Source organism: Betta splendens, chromosome 1 (assembly GCF_900634795.4).
Source record: "Betta splendens chromosome 1, fBetSpl5.4, whole genome shotgun sequence".
Taxonomy (NCBI): domain Eukaryota; kingdom Metazoa; phylum Chordata; class Actinopteri; order Anabantiformes; family Osphronemidae; genus Betta; species Betta splendens.
Window position 1 is genome coordinate 4,595,088 of NC_040881.3, and position 18,830 is coordinate 4,613,917.

General features: G+C 44.1%; 2 protein-coding genes across 27 annotated transcripts in view; both read right to left on the reverse strand.

Moving 5' to 3' along the window:
• The window catches only part of LOC114862023 (PDZ and LIM domain protein 3), a 4,931-nt gene extending 4,132 nt beyond the window's left edge, over nucleotides 1–799 (reverse strand). The window contains exon 1 of the mRNA XM_029161860.3: nucleotides 602–799. Within this exon, the coding sequence (XP_029017693.1) occupies nucleotides 602–694 (93 nt within the window). The 5' untranslated portion in view covers nucleotides 695–799. The remainder of the gene's footprint in view (nucleotides 1–601) is intronic.
• Nucleotides 800–1,771: 972 nt separating this feature from the next.
• The window catches only part of sorbs2a (sorbin and SH3 domain containing 2a), a 43,264-nt gene continuing 26,205 nt past the window's right edge, over nucleotides 1,772–18,830 (reverse strand). For 5 of the 26 annotated variants that reach the window (XM_055506801.1, XM_055506796.1, XM_055506804.1 and 2 more), the window contains 20 exons: nucleotides 18,228–18,294; nucleotides 17,498–17,548; nucleotides 17,177–17,390; nucleotides 16,956–17,070; nucleotides 15,212–15,283; nucleotides 13,811–13,867; nucleotides 13,044–13,093; nucleotides 12,104–12,291; nucleotides 9,990–11,813; nucleotides 8,895–8,974; nucleotides 8,642–8,739; nucleotides 8,166–8,280; nucleotides 7,915–8,043; nucleotides 7,606–7,800; nucleotides 6,301–7,317; nucleotides 5,515–5,970; nucleotides 4,922–5,005; nucleotides 4,669–4,706; nucleotides 4,437–4,543; nucleotides 3,842–3,973 (listed from right to left, as the gene is read on the reverse strand). In XM_055506801.1, the coding sequence (XP_055362776.1) occupies nucleotides 3,870–3,973; nucleotides 4,437–4,543; nucleotides 4,669–4,706; nucleotides 4,922–5,005; nucleotides 5,515–5,970; nucleotides 6,301–7,317; nucleotides 7,606–7,800; nucleotides 7,915–8,043; nucleotides 8,166–8,280; nucleotides 8,642–8,739; nucleotides 8,895–8,974; nucleotides 9,990–11,813; nucleotides 12,104–12,291; nucleotides 13,044–13,093; nucleotides 13,811–13,867; nucleotides 15,212–15,283; nucleotides 16,956–17,070; nucleotides 17,177–17,390; nucleotides 17,498–17,548; nucleotides 18,228–18,294 (5,061 nt within the window). In that variant the 3' untranslated portion in view covers nucleotides 3,842–3,869. The other 21 variants (XM_055506819.1, XM_055506829.1, XM_055506827.1 and 18 more) reach the window with 18 other exon arrangements.

Here is an 18,830-nt window from a genome sequence, read left to right on the forward strand (position 1 = left end):
TTCTGAGGTCTTGCCCTAAATATAGACTCGCAGCGGATCCGGCGTGACCCGGGGGCCACGAGCAGATCTGAAGTCCTGAAAAAGACACAACTGGCTTCCCATCAACAGGAAATACCCCATTAGCTACTGGGAACCATCATTTTAGCTGTGATAGAAGATCTGGCTCTGAATCCAGTTAGTCTTTAGTTGCTAAACAACATAAGTCTAATATATGTCTTCACCCGGTGAGATAAGGTGCTCAGCTGACAGCGTGAACATGGAGCTCATTCTACATGCGAGAAAAGTCAGACTTTGGTCTGAAAGGATTCACACGCTCAGCAGGACCCAGTGCATGTTGTGGATCGTTTCCATGCGTTTAAATACTTCACTCTGAGCTCCAGTCGACCACACGCGTGTGTGTCAAAGTACAACGTAAGCTGCTATTTGTATCTAAGCCTCCTGCATTTACTGTGGCACAGGTGCAAGCTTCACGCGGGAGCCGGACTCGCCCTCCTGGAACCACAGCGCCGGCGCCAGAGACCCGACTCCATTCGGACCCTGGCCTCTACATTTTAGCACAGAAGCAGCAACGGGCCAGTTCAGATCCACGATGCTCACTCACCCTGGAAACGGTCAGGGGCTGGTTGAAGTCCTTTCCCCCCGTCAGGCGGAACCCCCAGGGGGCCGGACCGTCCAGGACGACGCTGAGTGGCATGGCCCTTTAATGTCTCCTGCTGGGAGACGAAAGCAGCACGGGCGGAAAAGCTGGCGCTGCAGGGAACGCCGCGGAGGAGCAAAGGATCGTATCTAAGTGATGGAGCCTTTGAAGCGAGTCGGGGCGGGCGGGGGGAGGAGAATGGACAGACCCCACCCCGGGTGAAGTAACTGGATAAACTTTGGGAGCTGACTCTCCCAGCTGCACATGCCGCCAGCTTCCCCTATTTCTGGTGGGACATTCGGTCCGCGTGCCTCGTTCCTCCTGTGAGTCGCTGGCGTCTCCAGCCGGGTGCAGCCGGAGCGTCTGTCGTTGAGCGACTGTGTGCTTCAGAGCGTCAGGATGTGAGAATGCAGCTCGCAGACAGTCTGGCCTCTTGCTGCTGCGGTGGACGGGTCCTGCTGCTCCTGTCCTTATTTGGTCTGGAGGCACAGCTCCAGTCCGGGGCCCTGCGAGTCCCACAGGCGCATTCCAGCCACTATTGATCTGGATGGCACCCAGGACTCGGACCCTGAGCTCATTAGTAACCTGCTTTCATTCGGAGTTTTCAATTAATCATAAACATCGACTGTAAGAAAAAGTCTGTTTCTGTCTCTTTTACTCTGCCCAAATCAGAATAGTTTGTTTATTCCATAGCCATGAGTCACAGGAGTCACAGTTCGGTTCCTGACATAACCGAACTGTGACTTTCAGGCAGAATTCTCCCTGACACACAAGTGAAGCAGTCTGCCCAAATTTACTGTGTATTTCTGCTCCTTTCTGTAATCCTCACATCAGGACCAAGGACGCACATACACGTCCTAACTGAGGGACAAAGAACACAAGCTGTCACCGCCTTTACCTCCTGTGAAGTGTGTTGTGTCTGCAGTGATGTGTGGGAGAACATCAACCTCAGAATTAGTCCCACAAGAACAAGCACCACTTTAAAGTACCTTGCTTTCTTTTGAAATGACTTCACACAGAAGATTTGATCATTTTTCTAATTAATTAGTTTGGATCTTTTTAGTGACAAGAACCTTTTTCACAAGAACAATCAGATTAGTCTCTTACGCTGAAAGAAAAATAAAATTAGAAATCTTAAGTCTACTAACTATATTTTATTAGCAACACAGGCCATAAAACTATCCATCATATGCTAAGACATTGTAGAAATGCTTAGGTCCAAGCCGCTTTGGAGCTTCGACTTAAATATCAACATGAATAACATGAGGTTTACATTTTCATTACATGTATAAATATATCAGGAGTCAAATTCATATCTTGGATCCAAATGTGTTCCTACTGTATCAAAGACTAACTGAATGTTTCACCACCACTGACTCTGTGTGCACACCTTCCTAATGTTGGCTAGACTACATATGCATAAATTATTTTTGCATCACAGAAGATATTTACATATACATGGCTATTAAATGAGTGAGTTGGATATAAGGCAGCAGTCACCAACTCTGCTCTATCTACCTACAGTAACTCAGTTTAAATATGTCACATGTCGACTTGTAAAACAAAGAACTGGAGAAAACAAGACCACGTGCTTGGCTACAAGAAAACAGCTTTTAAAGACGTGGAAATTAGCACCACTGATGATGGCAACGAAAAGAAAGAGAGGAAACCAAAGATGATGGTGGGTGAGAAAAAGCTGACTTTATGTTGGCCACTTTTCAGCTCTCATACAAAAAGCTTACAAAAACACGAGACACACACAAACTCACAAAGTGTCCTCACACCGGCTGAAAGAGTGCACGAGCGAAAGTGATGTGAAGAACAATGAATGATAAAAGAAAAATAGATTTTAAGGTGCTTTAACAACTGCTTTGCTGTCAGTGTCCAGCCATTGCAAAAATACAAATGGGAATAGAACAAAGCATAAAACACAGATCATATTTACCAAGCAGAACAAGCCATGGTGAATTTACCAGTAATTTGAAATGGCTTATGAACACATGAAGGATGACACACTAAGCCACTCACTCTGACATCAGGGCTAAAAGATTCAACCAAAACCTGGGCACATGAGCACGAGCTCAACTTAAATAAAACATGACACTGGCAATTCATTGCAGCCCATTAACTATCAGGACATTTACACATGTCACTGTGAACCTATGTGAACAAAGATGCTTGACAACAAAGTAACAATTCTTCACGAGCAACATGTGTGTGTCTCATCATTTGACCAGTCTGCATCCTCTAATAAATATAATACCAAAAACGTTGGAAACCTTTTTGCATACACTTAACACACATAACTAACATCCCCTCATGAACCAGTCTTTCCCAGTGTGTACAATCGGACGTAAAATGTATGACTAACAAAACGTGGTATGAGTTTGTTAAAGTGCATCGATCCTATTGGGAAGATGAAGGAAAAATGTTTTGTGGTTTCTAATCTTACACCTCAAATAGTCAGTTTCCATTTCATTAATAATAATTGCTTATCATGATTATTAATATTACCACAGGTGCCTCCTGCAACACACAACATTGATACATGCACATCCACATGTGCCGTATGAGTAGGAAGTAATTTCCTTTTTCCTGACAAAATGGTGCTTCACAACAACATAGTTCATTCAACAGACCTTGTCACAGAATACTGCTTTAACACCTCTCTGCACTGAATGTCTTTGGGCGTGTTTATTGTTGAACACTGTAATGAAATGTATCACGCTTTTTATTTTAAAATGCTACGGAGAAATAAAAAGTGACTGTGCTGATCTTACTGCTCTATAACAGTGAGCAACGAGTGTCAGCACAGCTCCTTCAGAAGCATCCCATCAGTGTCAAAAGTCTGGGTTCTCCATGATAGAAAAATAAGAATAAAAAGAGAAGATAAAAAAACGTTACTTCAGAAGTCTTCCATTAAAGATGGCTAGTTAGAGCTAAATGTTCTGTCTGTGTGAAGCTGACGAGCCACGCGCACACGCAAACACATGTGCGGCAGGTCTTTGTTGACCACTGCTGGGAGGTGGCGTCCTGCGGGTGCTGTGCTGAGGGCGACGGACGTGTCACAGAAAGGGCCTGGAATCATAATTATAGCTGCTTCACATAGTTTCCTGGGAAAGTTCCAAACAACTTGCTCCTTCGAGAGGTTCCTTCGAAAACAAAGAGCAATAAAATCAGATTATGAGCGTTTGAAGCACTGGCTGAAACCTGGCAGTAGCTGCTCCTACCACTATTCCAGCTCACTGAAGCCTGGACCACAGCCAAAAGTGGAGATTAAACTCAAATAGAAACATTTGCCAAGGGCAGAGTTTTCCATAAAAGGATGTAAAGGTCCTAAAAGACATAAATTGCACTCAGCTGTGTCTGAAAAAGCCATAAACAGGACAGAGATAATGTACATGATCTGTGTGTGTGTGTGTGTGTGTGTGTGTGTTTTGGGATCACACTGCCATCTAGAGGCCAAGCATTTGCAAACATCCATCCCTTTCCTTTTAGATACTATGTTAGTATGATCTGTACTCTGCAACATATACTATGAAACTAGTAAATGAGGCTCCTCATTACGCTCCTGCCTATATTTTAAATCTTACTTCAGCAAAATGCATTTTTATTATAAACCAAATACAGATAAAAACAGCCTTATGACAACAGCTCATCAAGATGAAGTTAGTTTTACACAGTATTCAGTTTGGTAGTTTTGTAGTTTGGTGATTAAAGAAAAATAAATGAACTTTTCAACTATTGCAAAGTAATCAAACTCAAAGCCCTTTCCTGTTGATGTATTGTCTTTACTTACCTACAAACCAGCCGTCATCACACTTCTCCATAACATCAACGATATCACCCTCCCTCAGCTCCAGCTCGTCCTCATTGCGCGGCATGTAGTTGTACAGGGCTTGGTACCTGTGTTGGCAAAAGCAGCTCTGATCTCGTGATACCAACACGCTGCTTATATCACATCCAGCGTGACACTTTCACATTTATTTTTAACTATAACGATCAGTCAAATGGAATGAAACATCACTTACGGGTCTCCTCCTCCTTGGAGTGCATCTTGCACCAATCTCTAAATACGGGAGGAGAAAAAAAGGAGAGAAAATTCTCCATCAGTCAGTGCAGTGTGAGTGTATTTATTGAAGATGAGAACAATAGCACATTTATAAAAAGTGTAAACTTTATCATGCATGTTATACAGGATTGTATGAGGATTTCAGTCGCGAATAAGGTTTTCTTTCTACACAGAGTCAAGAGCATGGGTGAATATAGACATGCCCATCCTACCCTTCGACCTCTAATGGGTGACAGATAGAACCTCCGGGACAAGATGGGACTACGAGGAGGTTTACCACCAACAACTGGATCCTGCTTAACAGGTAGAAAGACCAGAAGCAACACACCTATGATCTTCAATAGTAACCGTGATCTTCACTATGAGCCCAGTTCACAAATGGCAGATATCATGCTATTAGTGGTAAACTAATCATTTATAAACATTGTCAGGGACGATACAGCATCCTACAAAGGTAGAAAGATCATGACAGGCCTATGTATCGGCTTCATATACTGGACATCAGCATGACTGCTATCAAAAGATCACTGGTCACGTCACATGCTGTAAAGAATAATGCAGCTACTATGAAAAACCTCAACACACGCCACAGTGCAAAAAGCATAAACAACACACATTCAAGAGGGAAGTTTAGTGTCCAGTAATTATCAGTAGTCATAATTACAGGTGAAAGAATCAATGACTTTAAATGGGTTTAATTGTTGGGTCTATAAAAAGCCTGTAAAATATTATCACATTGGTTTATTGAATAATTCTTGACACCGCAAATATTATCATAGCGATCATCTCCACATTCCAGCTTTACCTTAACCTTGGGAGACCTACGTCCTTGATGAGGTACAGTGGGAGGAGAGCGGGGCATAGCAAGGGGAGGAGAAGCAGGTTTAGAGGGAGACAGAGCAGGGAGGAGAAGAGGAGACTCTGAGCCAGCAAAGGACGCAACCGGGCGAGAAGGACAGGGAGGGGTTGAGGACAGAGAGACAGAGCGCTGGGTGGAAATGTTCGAAGGGGAGTGAGAAACATGGAGGGGAGACGGTGAGACGGGAGGAGAGAGAGAGACTGGAGGTAAGGGGGATGTTGAAAGGTGTGGCAGAGACGGAGGCCGAGGCGAGACGGGTGGAGAGAGAGGCGCGGTGTCGTGATCACACTGTTGTGAGCGTGAAGAAGGTGAAACACAAACAGAAGTAGAAGCAGCGGAGAAAGGAGGGAATGAGACGAGAGGTGGCGGAGCAGAAGGCGAGGACACGCCAGGGTGAGAGAGCTGTGTCAGAGTGAAGAGAGAGACATCAGGCCATGGAGGCAATGAGACACACAGGCTGACAACAAAATCATTTAATTCCTTTGATATATTTAACTAAACTCTGGAAGGGATACAGAGGAGGAGAATTTATTATAATCGCCATTATAACCAGGAAACATCTGTTGCCATGGATACCACTAGAATCTTCGACTGATTAGCAGTTTCCCTGTAATTTGTAAAGGAATAATGCAGTGTGTTCTTTGGCAAAATGTACTTTATGTTCCTCAGTGTCCCTTCTAGAGGTCTGCACTACTGAAAAACTCACTATGTGCAGCTCACACCATGCCCTACCTGTGGATTGAGTCTTTCATTCATAACGCTAGCATCTTCCTCTTTGTCTTCTAAAGTTTCACCTTCTTCCTCAATGAACAACTCAGTATATCCTTTCCCCTTTACTGACGACCATCTCTGAGATGCGACTGGTTCATCATCTGACCTTAACTGCCCCTCCCAGATGACAGTGAGCGGCTCCATTGTCACAGGCTTGTGAAACTGCACATCTAACCGGGCACTGCCTGCTGAGTCCCTGCCTGAACTGACTGCTGGGGGTTTGCTTGCTGGCTGGTGGGATTTTGCTGCTTTTGGCTCAGACCACTTCCTCTTGGATTCATTAGTTTGGGTAACTGGTTCAGAATCTCCCACAGATAATTTGGCAGGTTCAACAACATCTTTACTGGTAGAACCATCCAAGATCATGGATAACAGCTCATCATAAGGGTCTTTTACTCGCATCTTAACATCAGGGGTTTTGATAGTTTTGTCCATAGGCACAGTGGATTTGTGCTGCTCTAGATTTTTGGAGGAAGACTTTTGTGAAACTGTGCAAGACAAATCTTTTGACTTATTAAAGTGTAACATTTGGGCTGTTTCTGGGGGCCGTCTGCAGCTGTTGTTGTAAAAGGACAAGTCAGGCGGTGGAGAGATGAAGGGGGAATAGGGGTCTGGAGGTGGAGGAGAAGAAAGAAGGGGGGGTGGTGTGAAAGGCAGAATGGTCGGGGTGTGACCCAAACCTTCTTTAATAGGTGGAGTTCTAGAAATGGTTTGGGGCAGATGAGCAAAGTCTCTTTGTGTTGGCACAGCTGAGGGTATAGGCCACTGAGCCTTGGGAAAGTTTGCAAGGTCAGGTGGAAGAGGAGGAGGTGTGGGCGGTATAGGGGTAGTAGCGAGGGAGTGAGCTGGAGTGATCATTGACGGGTCCATTGTGAGGGACAGCCACTCGTTGGTGACAGCTTGAAAATCAAGCCTTGTCGAGGGCTTGGACAAGGGGAGCTCACAGGTGGTGGAGGATGGATGTAGATGGTGGAAAGACTCCATAGAGATAAAATGGAGAGGAAGGAACAGAGTGTGATTTATAAAACTGAGAGAGTATTATGTGTTTGTCTATGAGTATTCAAGGCTGGATACAGCCGCTGATTGTATTTTAGCATTTGGCCTCTGTATACTACAAATACAAATGAGAAAAAAAAAGTCTCTACTTCACCAAGATCTTCATTTCAATCTTTTGTGCTGTTGTGGTATACAGAATCCAAAAATAACGAATCTCTTAATTTAATACCCAAATCAATGCGCTTTATTGTACCGCAGTGACTTCCTTACCTTGACAGGTGTGGTGCTTGGTGTCCTGTTGCCAGGGTAACCGTGAGGATCTATGTGGTGAGTGGAGCTCCTGGATGGAGAGCGCTTCACAATGTCAACGTAGGACACAGGAAAGATGCCCTGCTTGTTTGTGTCTGGGATCTTCCCTTCATACCAGTTCTGATCCACCTGCCGTATCACAATGATCTTCTCACCCTAAGTGCAAACACAATAGAAGAGTCTCAAATAATAAATAAAGCCACAGAGAGACCACAGTCACAGACCTTTTTGCGTTGCTTGTTGTGCAGCTGTCCACATTAAACACGCTACCTTTCTGAGGGACAGCTCCACATTTGTATCAGCATTGAAGTTGTAGCGAGCCACTGCCTCTCCAATCTCCCGGACCTGTGCTGGTGGCGGAGGTCGAATTGGCTGTGGTTTCTCTGAAGATGGCATCTTCTGTGTTTTGAGTAATCAAGTATTTTTATTAAGAAAGAGAGGAAAACATTTAGGCCATAATAAAATATACGCTTAAACATGTTCAGTATAAAAATACAGATTCACGTCAGTCACACATTTACCTCCACATAGGATATAGGGAATATCCCCACTCGCCCACGGTGCTCTCCTTCATACCAGTTGTTATCTATCTGCCTGATGATGTTGACAGCATCACCCTTTTTAAATGTCAGCTCCCTGTAACATAGTCATATTTTTTAAGCATCATGTTACAGAAGCTGTGAACAGGACAAAACAGCAAGACCTTCGCCAGCAGAGGTCAAGTAAACAACAACAACAACAACAACAACAACAACCCGTGTAGAATATCGGCCAGTAAAGCATAAAAAAACAAAGGCTAAAAGACAAAGATACAATTCAGCATAGCAAAATTAGTCGAATGCATGCATACAACTAAAACTGGTGATATGACAACAAAATGGTCTTAAAGAGCAAAAGAATGCAAAAATGCAAATCAAGACTTGAGAGGTAGATGGTCAGTTAGACATTCATGCTTTAAAGCGTCTTCGCTTGTGTTTGGTAGCTTTACTATACTCACTTAGGCGTTTGTGCCTTAAAATCATAAATGGCTCTTGCCGGCTGTTTCTGATGGAGAAGAGAGAACAGAATAAGTTGTGTCATCTGTTTATGGGAGACCTATGAGATGAGAGTAAGAGAGAGAAAGCCGGCAAGCATTACCACATACAACAGAAAATACAGTGTGTGAATGTATGTGAGGAGTTTTGGTTGTGTGTGTGTGGTAGTTTGCATGTAAAGACAAAGCTTGTAGCTCTTTCTTGCGCTGTATTTACCTCTCTGTCGGGCGTAGGTCTTCTGCTCTGGGGAGTGTGACGTCCATCCATGGTGGAATAGGTTCTAGAGACATCCTGGTCTGTGATTTTTAAAGACAGGACAGATGTTAAGGGACTATAACAATTACACTTAAGCCACATGCAGGCTATCAATACAGTTAATGCTTCAGGTAAAGTATGGAATGGTAATGTGATGATGCCATTCCAAAGGGTAAATGAAGGATTGAAAGCGTGGCTCAAAAATAGGTGGGTTTTATTTCCGTTTCATAGGAAAAACAAGGTGATCGGACGTTTTCCACAATATGACACATGCACATCCACAATAGATGGAACACAAATTAAACAAAGGGAATACAGCTCAAATGTGGTAAAACTATTTAAATACATACACGAAAATGGCTTGAGGGAAAGAAAACGTTTGTGGGGGAGTAAGAAGACTCCATAATCAGTCTGCAAAGCAGACAAATAATACATCCAAATAATACTCAAATTAAAAGAAACAAAGGATAATTGACATTTAGTTTCTCCAACCAGTGAATTATACCATAAATTCTCAAATATTTTTTATTTTAGTTCCACTCAGTGTCATAATTAGACCACTGATTGTTGGAACTGCAGCATTTTAATATAAATTAATTAAATTCACTTCCCATGTATGTACAGTTGAACAAACTGTAATTCAACATTTTATTTTTAAATTCATGTATATGTTTTAAAATTCATCCTGCCTTCTGTATAGGATTGTGAAACTCACAACTTTAAAGCAGATCTTTAATAGGAGACATGGAAGGAAGTGTGAATTCTCAGGAATATGAGTAATTCTGCTGAAATAAACTTTTACTTGAGAATTTACAGTGAACACTTACTGAATGTAAGATAATATGAAGAAAGGCAGAGGGCACACTGGTTGTAAATGAGGGGAATAGGGCAATGAGTACTGGAAACTACAGTAAGATAAGAGTAAATGTACTGTACTGTATGTGGATGCATGTTCCTGATATGTGTATATTATGCATGTTTGTGAGGAAAAAAAAACAGATGTAGATATTGCTGCCTACAGGATAAGGTGTACATGTGTGATATGTGTATCTCCACCTGAATAAGAGAGACCATTTCCGTTGCCCTGCTCCTCTCCATAATCATTATTGTTTGAGGTGTCCGAGTGGCGTCCGTAACAGGCACTGATTGGTGACTGTAGTCGTGGAGACTGTAACCGTGGTGTGGAAGAATCCCCTCTGTACGTGGCGTAACCAGAGAGGCTCCCATCTGGGTACAAAGATGCAGAGGAGTGGCCCCCTTGCCAGCACCCCCTCCTACCCCGCAGTGAGGAGCTCCGCTCAGGCACGTTTGGCAGCAGTTCGGCCAGTATTCTCCTCAAGATGCTATCATCTGGTGCCCTAGTGCCTCTGTGTCCTCTCTCTGCTTGAATGTGCTCATATATATCCCTTAAGGCTGCATCTAGCGCTTCATATATAGCCTGTTTGGACTTTGGTCTGCTACCGTGACCTCCACCACTACTGCTTCTTCGAGAGGTAGGCGGTGAGCCCTTTTTCCTTCGGAAAGGCACTGGGCTGACCAGAAAGGCCAGCTTGGACATCGCTTGCTGGGAGTGTGAGTTCTGCATTTGGGAAAGACTACTGCGGCTCTGCTGTGAAGCTCTCTGGTGCTCCTGGCGGGCTCTCTCTCTCTCGTGGCGAAGCATCGTTGTGAAACGCGTATAAGAGGCAGGACAGCGGCCTTTGCAGGTGCTGATGAGGTGGCGGTGTTGGTAACCCTGGCTCTGGCCTACACTTTGGTGACCAGGGTGGTGGTGGTGGTGATGGTGGTGATGATGACGCATGTGGTGATGGTGAAGGGTGGAGGAGCCAAACAAACTCTCAGAGGAGGTTAGTGAGCAATGGTCAAAGTCACTCTCACTGCAAAATGAAGAGCCCTCCACCTGTATGAAGTCACTGAGGTCTGACGCAATAGCATCCTGTTCACTGTCAGAATAATCCGGGTTTGCCTGTGGATCTTGGGAACCACGAGGAGTGGGAAAGGCTCCATGGGTGGGCTCTGGTCCAACACGAGGCTGACCCTCTGGTGGGCTACGAGGTCTGCGTATGTGGTCCATGGTGTGAGGTACCGTTCCATTATTGCCATTGTTGTCTTCCTCCAATAAAGACTCTATGGAAAACCGGCGTTTTGAAAAACAGGGGGTCCCGCCGCCACCACCGCTGCTGGCTCGAGATGATGAGCCACCTGGTGTGGTGGTGCCCGAGGGCATCTCACCGTCGCCCAAATTGGGCATGGACTTGGATTTCTGAATGAGGCGCTCATACTCAGAAATGCGGTTTGGCACCATATCGCGGGGCACATCCGCACCCCAAGGAGAAAGGCGATGGCGATGCAAGTGAGGCTGGCGCTCCAGTTCAAGGATGCGAGCACGGACGGAGCGGATGACCTCGGATGGAATAAGCTGAGCTCTGTCTATGTGGTGCATTTTACGGTACAGCTGGAGAAAGCCCGGTGAATCATGTGCCCGGCGTCGGTGGAGACGTGGCAACGAGCGACTGGAGGTGGACGCGGTTGAACCTGAGGGATTCCCATCGCACAAAAGGGACCCAGCGCTTTCTGACCGAGTGGCGTGGCGTCCGCCGGAGCCAGAATGTCCGTCACTGAGTAAGTCATCGCAGCTGCGTGACTTGAGCTTGGCAGGAGAGGGTGGCGCCTCCTCTGCACTGCTCCATGTCTCAGCATCCTGGTGTTTCGCCTGCCAACCATTCTTACAACACACAGAACGCTTAGAGGAAGAGCTCCCTTCCTGGCTGGCGTCCTCTTGGCAATGAACAGACTCAGGGGGGACCGGCGGCAAATAGGGGGGCTGACAGGGACCTGGGGAGGTCAAACTGTTCGAATACATGTTGCATGCGTCCCCACCTTTCAGATGTCCAATAGTAAGCAGCGTGGTAAGAGAGAAGAAGGAGGAAAGCAGGTTAAGCAAAAAAGTGCAGCAAAGAAGTGGAAGATTTGGGAAGAGGGAGAAGAACTGGCAGAGAAAATAGGATGAAAGAAAATACATATCATGGCGTTCCCACGACCTCCACCAATACCATTTAATGAAACAACATAACTACCAGAAGAAAACAAACAAACCAAAAACCCAGTACACTTGGGAATAACACCGTCAAACAGAGAAAACGGGGAAGTCTGTGTTCCCATGCACGTACCTTTGGCTCTGGAGGGTGAAGATGGTGAGGACCGAATGACAGGCTTCTTTAGGCTGCTGCTGCTGCTGCTGCTGGGCCTGCAGGCATCCACCGGTTTAGGTGACGTTGCAGCTCTGCTCTGAGAGTGAGCGTTCGCTTGGGAACTTGATGGCTCAGACTTCCTTCTTTTTCTGTAGTCGCTAGCAACACTGAAACACAGTCAGACATCAGTGGCAAATTGAGAGCGGTTCGCTGTTAACCCCTTGCTGGCAAATTGCTTTAATATTTCCTGTGTCATCACAGATTTACAAATTCTTCACTAGGTAGCAATCACTGATGACCTGTGTACAATGTGAAAGCTGCATAAACGGTTTTTACTCTCTCTCCTCCTTGGCTCAAATAGTCCTTAGTTCAAATATACAAACACAAGACACTATATTCATGTTAATTACTATGCGCATAATGAATGAGCATTCATTTCCAAGTAGGTCCATGCTCATCCTTTAGTTCTCCTATTCAACTAACTGAAAACAACATGTCACGTTGCTACATGAACTACATTCCCTATTCATCCTCTTCATGTCCTTTCAGTTCACTAAGGCAAGTGCGACTGAACAAGCAGGCCATTGCTGAAAGGGAGTGGGACAAGGGGAGGAAAAGAGGGGGCTGGCTGAAGGATAAGAGGTGAAGGGTGGAATCAATAGGATTGCTGGGTGCATTTATTCTGGTTCAGTTAGTTGCAAGGACATGCAAAGCACCTTGCATTCAGTGGCAAAAGCAGCAGTAATCCCAGCAAATTACCAGCAACTGCAGATCAGACTCTATATGCAGCAGACAAGGGGCAGCACAGACCGGGATTTTCATTCTGTGCCGAAACACAACAAGGACCACTGCTATTTTGAGACGGGGAGAGGGGGAGGGGGGCAATGCAGAGGAGAATTAGAAAAAACACGGAGGTTACCTTGCAGGTCTCTCTGGAGTCTTGTCTGCAGAAGCAATGTGCAGAGACGTCTGAAATAGGACAGAAAACAAAAGAGAAAAGTGAGCTCCGCAGGAACAAAGGCTTGAGGCAGAGCAGTTCACAATGCACAGCCTGCATGCGGTTGTTGCTGTGCCACACTCAAAAGGCTCCCCAGTGGATGGTGTAATGGAATCTGGTTCCACATAGTTGGCAGACCCGAGTGTGAAAAGGCCTGCTGGTGTAAACAGTGCAGATGCATTTCAGTTCTCTTGAGGTGCTGTGAATGATGATAGCAATGATGATATAGCAAAGGATGTTATGAGCTGAGCTCAGGGGGGGCAAATGTGTCCCTGGAAAACCTGGCATGGAGCTGGTGGAATGGGTCTCGGCGGTAAAGATCGCTATTACTACCGCTACTACCGATAATTATAATAATAATGATAGCATATTTGATTGATCCCTTTAGAGTTAGAAATACACAATGGTGCTACTACGTTTTAATGTCTAGTTTGGGGCTCACAGAAGACTGTGTATGAAAATTTTACAGTTTAGAAAGGTAATAGGGAAAATAAAACAAAATGTATAGTTTTTAAAAAAACAAAAGCAAAAATAAAGAATAAAGTATTAAAATCCTGGTGGATGTGAATAAAAACTGCATTACTGCTACAATTGATAATCACACCGTAATTCCTCTTGCTGTTGATTCTTGTGATTTGTTAGCAATTGTGAGATTAAGACTGTTAAAACACTCATAAATGCGAGATTACCTCAATGCGCTGGCGAGCGGAGATGTCTGGATTATAATCCAGTCGTTTTTTAGGAGGCTTGAGCCCCAAGCAGCAGCAGTGAGCAGGAGGGAAGGAGAGGAACAGGGGGAGGAGGAAAAAGAGGAAGGTGAAGATGAAGTGAAGGAGGAGAAGCGTTGGTGACGTCATGGGGGGAACCAAAAAACAAGAAATGTGGAGAGAGTGACACCCATTAGAGAATCTGAGGAACCAGAGCGGAAGTAGTTCATGAATGCTGCACATGTTTATTTGCATGTGCAATACACTTATGTGACCCACACATAAAAACATAATGCTCTCACCGAGAAAACAAACACACACTATGACGAAAATGAATAAATAAATAAATAAAACTACTAAAACTAAAATTAAGGTAATTAAATAGGTTATGGTCTACATCGGCCTTAATAACACACGTACAGTATACACCAAAGTGCACACACACACATGCAAATAAGAGTGAGATCAAGCTGCAAAGCAAAAAGCAAAGTGAAGCACAAGCTGCAGTGTTAATTGACCAAATGCTCTCACTCAGTGCTGGTTTACCAGTGCAGATACACGACTCCTCACTCAGCTCGACAACATTTCTTGTGACTTGTCACCTCCATAAACTCAATTAAACACCCTACATACTTTGTTTCCTGCTGGAGCATTTAGTGCAGATGGAAAAAAACATCTGCACTAAAGGGGCTTATTCAGTGACATGAACACGCAGAATATTGCAGGTAGAAATCCCAACATGCAGCCCAACATAAGTCTGGAAGACAGAAGCTTTTACATGTGCCGATTTCCCCTGAACATTACAAATAAGCCCAGCAAGTGTCTGATGCCATGTGCAGGCATGCGCACAGGCATGTGTTCAAAACACTAGTTAAACTGGGGTAACTGGATCTCACATCTGTGGCTAGAGGCAACCCACAGCCACTAGTGTTAGCCCACCTTCATCCAGCAGGGGGCTCTGCAACCATGAAGCTTGTAAACCGTGAGAAGAATTCCTACACTATCACAAATGATGATCAAATGTCAAATGTTTACATGATTAAAGTATTTTTAAAAAAATGCACAAGAAAAAGTCTGTAGGAGGGTGTTGGTGTAGAAATAATAAACCAACTAAAATGAATGCCCACGTCTGTTTTGAACTTTTCAATGCCTGCTAGCCACCAGATCAAAAACCCCAGCAACACAAAGACATGACACAGCCTGTGACAAGGGTTGTGGGGATGGGAAGTCACAGCACCCAACAGTATCACATGCCCAAACAACTAGCCCCACCCAATCTATTGGTAGACACATTAAAAAAGAAAATCGTGGGTGGGGCGGAGAAAGTGGATATATGCCTATAGAGGGGTTGTGGTTGTGGGAGTAGCTAGGGCCCTGACTTACCGGCCGCCCAAACTCCAGCTCGGAAAAGAACTTATACCAAGGCTCGTTCTCTAAATCTATGTCATCATAGGTCTGGGAAAGCATGACAGTGACAGAGAGAGGAGGTATAAAGAGAGAAAGAAAGAAAGCAAGAGTGGAAAGAAGTCACAAACACATGGACCTCATGATTAGGAATGAGCAAAGGTGGCATGAGGAGATGGGCAGAGTTTGAACCAGGATGAACATAAACACTGACTAATGGGACAACCACGACGGGACCAGCGACGACGGTAAATCCAGCCACTGCCACGTTTTCAATTTTAATCTATGCCACCAGTACTACAGACCCTGTCACGCCTCATTGTTGTGCATTTACATACATACACTGCAGTATCTGGGATGACACTGTAAGTATTGAGAGCAACTCCTCTACTCTCCTCTTGCGACAAGCATAGCTTTAACTGTTTGCTTCCATTTATAGCAGTCTGCATGGTCTAACCCAGAGGCTTCTTCGTTTTCATAGAGGTTTCGTGTTATTTTAACTGTAGACATGATGCTGGAGTTTATTACTCGCCCTCTTTTTCTAACCCTCTTCCCACATGGTAATAGTTCATTTCACGCCAACTGAAACACGGCCAGGTGATGTTTGGAAGGTGTCACATCTCTCTTTCTAAAAAGAGAATTCAGTGTTGAGATGCATGAGTCACTGTAAGTAAGTTAGACCGACAGCAGACACTGCCAATCATAAGTGCTGTAAATGCACACGAGGAAAGAACCTGACATTTTTGGCTTAGGTGCCCTAATGGACACCTCACCCCTGAACAGGCTGTTCCTAGATGCCATTTCTTAAACTAGAGAGTGAAGAAAAATGCAGTGAATAAGCACACACATAAAAGGGACCCAGACAGCCAGCGTGGGTTCACTTCCACCTTCTCCTTTTATTGCTTCTGTCTATCTGGGCTGACTCATGCATTATTGCCCTGGGAGCTCTTTCTGCGGATGTCACATTAAACAACAGCAAAGCCTTCACAAAAGCTTTTCACTCTCGTCCTATTTAACAATCTCCCTATGTGGAACACAATTTTCCTTATCCCAGTCTTATCACAGATACTGCATGTCTATTAAATCTCGACCTCCTTCGCCACAGTAATTCGGTCTGCCGTCAGCTTTGTCGTTCACCCCACACAGAGTGAGCCAGCCGGTTCAGTCCAGTCACTAGACGATACAGCAGCTGAAACCTTTGATTCTTAACGCCCACATCATGTCTGATGGAGCGAGATCCACGCAGAAGCCCGTTATATAAAAATACATCAACGTCACAGTAATGTCTAAAAAGACTACTGTAGCAGGGTAGAAATGTAAATGTGTGCTGTATCAAAACTTAAGTCAAGAAGCAACTTGTTAGTAGCCCCATCATCCTTCTCCAAAAATAGTCTCTGGCTCCAAAATTCAGCAGAGCAGCAAAAGAATTATTCTACTGCACCATAAACATCACTGTGACAAAAAACAGTATTTTAAAAATTCCTCAGGCAAACCAGGTCGAAAAGCAAGTATTCTATTCCTGAAATATAACAATCCATCTTAAAGACTAAGCACTTTCCAGATGTGTCCATATACTGTATGTCTCAGAATAATAAAACATAAATAACAGAAACAAAATTGTGATGGACCTGTACAGCAAAAATTTACTGGAATTTAAAAGAAAAATACATTACAACATTTCATACACGATTATTAAGTAAAAAAACATGTTTTTAATACTCACTGGTCTTTCATGCTCCAGAATAGAGGACTTTCCGGGCTCATATTCAAAAATACTCTTGGGCTCTGCACGGTACTTTCGTGTGTCCACTTTCCTGTCTGGAGGACCCCATTCATTCCTGGTGCAACAAACACAAAATCAGTTTTCTCTGAAAAACAACCTGAAACTACTGGAGTTAATCCCTAAATTGTAATCAAATAATTAAATTCAAAGATCCCTCTTACATATCTGGGGAGTCTTTTTCACGTTCACTGTCTCTGGCCCTCAGCTGCAGGAGGGATTGCATGGCTGGGGGTGGTGGAGGTACAGGAGATGGTGAATGTTCCCGAGGCCCAAGACATCCTCCGTTGTTGGAGGGGCTCTTTGACAGTGGCCTGTATGTATGTGTTCGGGGGGCGGGGTGGGCCATGGTGGTGCCGGATGACAGGCTGTGGTCATCTGTTAAGGAAAAGGCAGAGGAGGAAAAGTTATTTAGGCGGAGGAAAGCGAGGAAATACCCTATTGTATGAAAGACAACTTTTAATTTTGCACAACACGGGTCTCACCGTTGTTTATGATGGCATATGAAGCATTGTAGGTGTCTGAGTAGTCATCATCTAGAATAAAAGAAAAGAATTAACACTGAGTGGAAAACATACATTAATATCCTTGAGGTATACAACATTTTTTGCCTTTGTTTCGCAGCTACAAAATAATTTCCAACGTTTTTTTCACAGCAGAAGTGGAACAACCAACTTTAAACTCAACATGCTCCTGACTGTGCAACTCATCCTCCCAGTATGACACTGTGTATGTTTTTGTTTTTATTTCTCAAAAGCCTAGCCTGAAAATACTCATACAGTTCCCGACTATGGACAATGAAAGTGACAGGAATTCTCTGACATGCGTTAAACAGAGCCAACCCAAGTCTGCAGAACTTTTAAGCCATTATGAAATGGCCTATAATGGTGTGCGCTGCAATAAAAGAAGCCTGTGCAGCTTAAAACAAACAAGCCTTGTACTGACTGTGTGATTCTGTCAAGCCCACAAAATTAGAGCAGATTTCCCAGGACAGCACAGTGTGTATTAGAGGTTTCTCTCCATTCCTCCTCTCCACATTCTGTTGCTCTCATCTAATGAGCTTTGGCTCCGAGGTTCTTGGTTTAACAAGGAACGGGCATGTACAGACACACAAAGACACACACGTACACAACCTTGTACGAGCAAAACACGTGCATGACCAGATGTTGATGATGTTTGATCATCAAATGGTTTAGTGATTCGGTACAAACTTACCTGCTTTATGGACCTTGTGGATTTGTTTGAACATTGTTTTGTACCAATCCTTAGGCCTATCCACCGTCTGCACAGAAAGAAATAATCGTAAAAGTTTATGTTCCGTAGATGCTGTTCTATATAGGACACTACTGAACCAAGAGAACACTGCCTCAGCCGTTTTAGATGTCTGTATTTGACTCACTGTTAATTTGATGTGAAGACATCAAATGAATTCATTAGCAGAGTAATGTTACACTATTCTAACATTCCCCTACAAATGGACCTAAAATCATTACATGGATTATTACTTACGTTGGACAGTTTATAATATTTGACTGCTTTCTACAATACAGGATGCTCCATTGCCATTCTCAACACATCAACAGTCTCTTCAAACTACAATGGCTGCCTGTTTTAGTAAGAACATGTGTGTCAGCAGATTCAGTTTCACAGCAAAGGAAGTTGTTGTTACAAAAACTGTGAGCTCCTGGTGCTGTGCCTGGAAACTCCAAGACAAACCCTGGTATGTGCGTATTTGTGTATACAGTACAGATCTAAAAGCCACTTCAAAAGGGAGCTATCAAATGGCAGGGAGACTTAATCCCCTCTTTATTCAGTAGC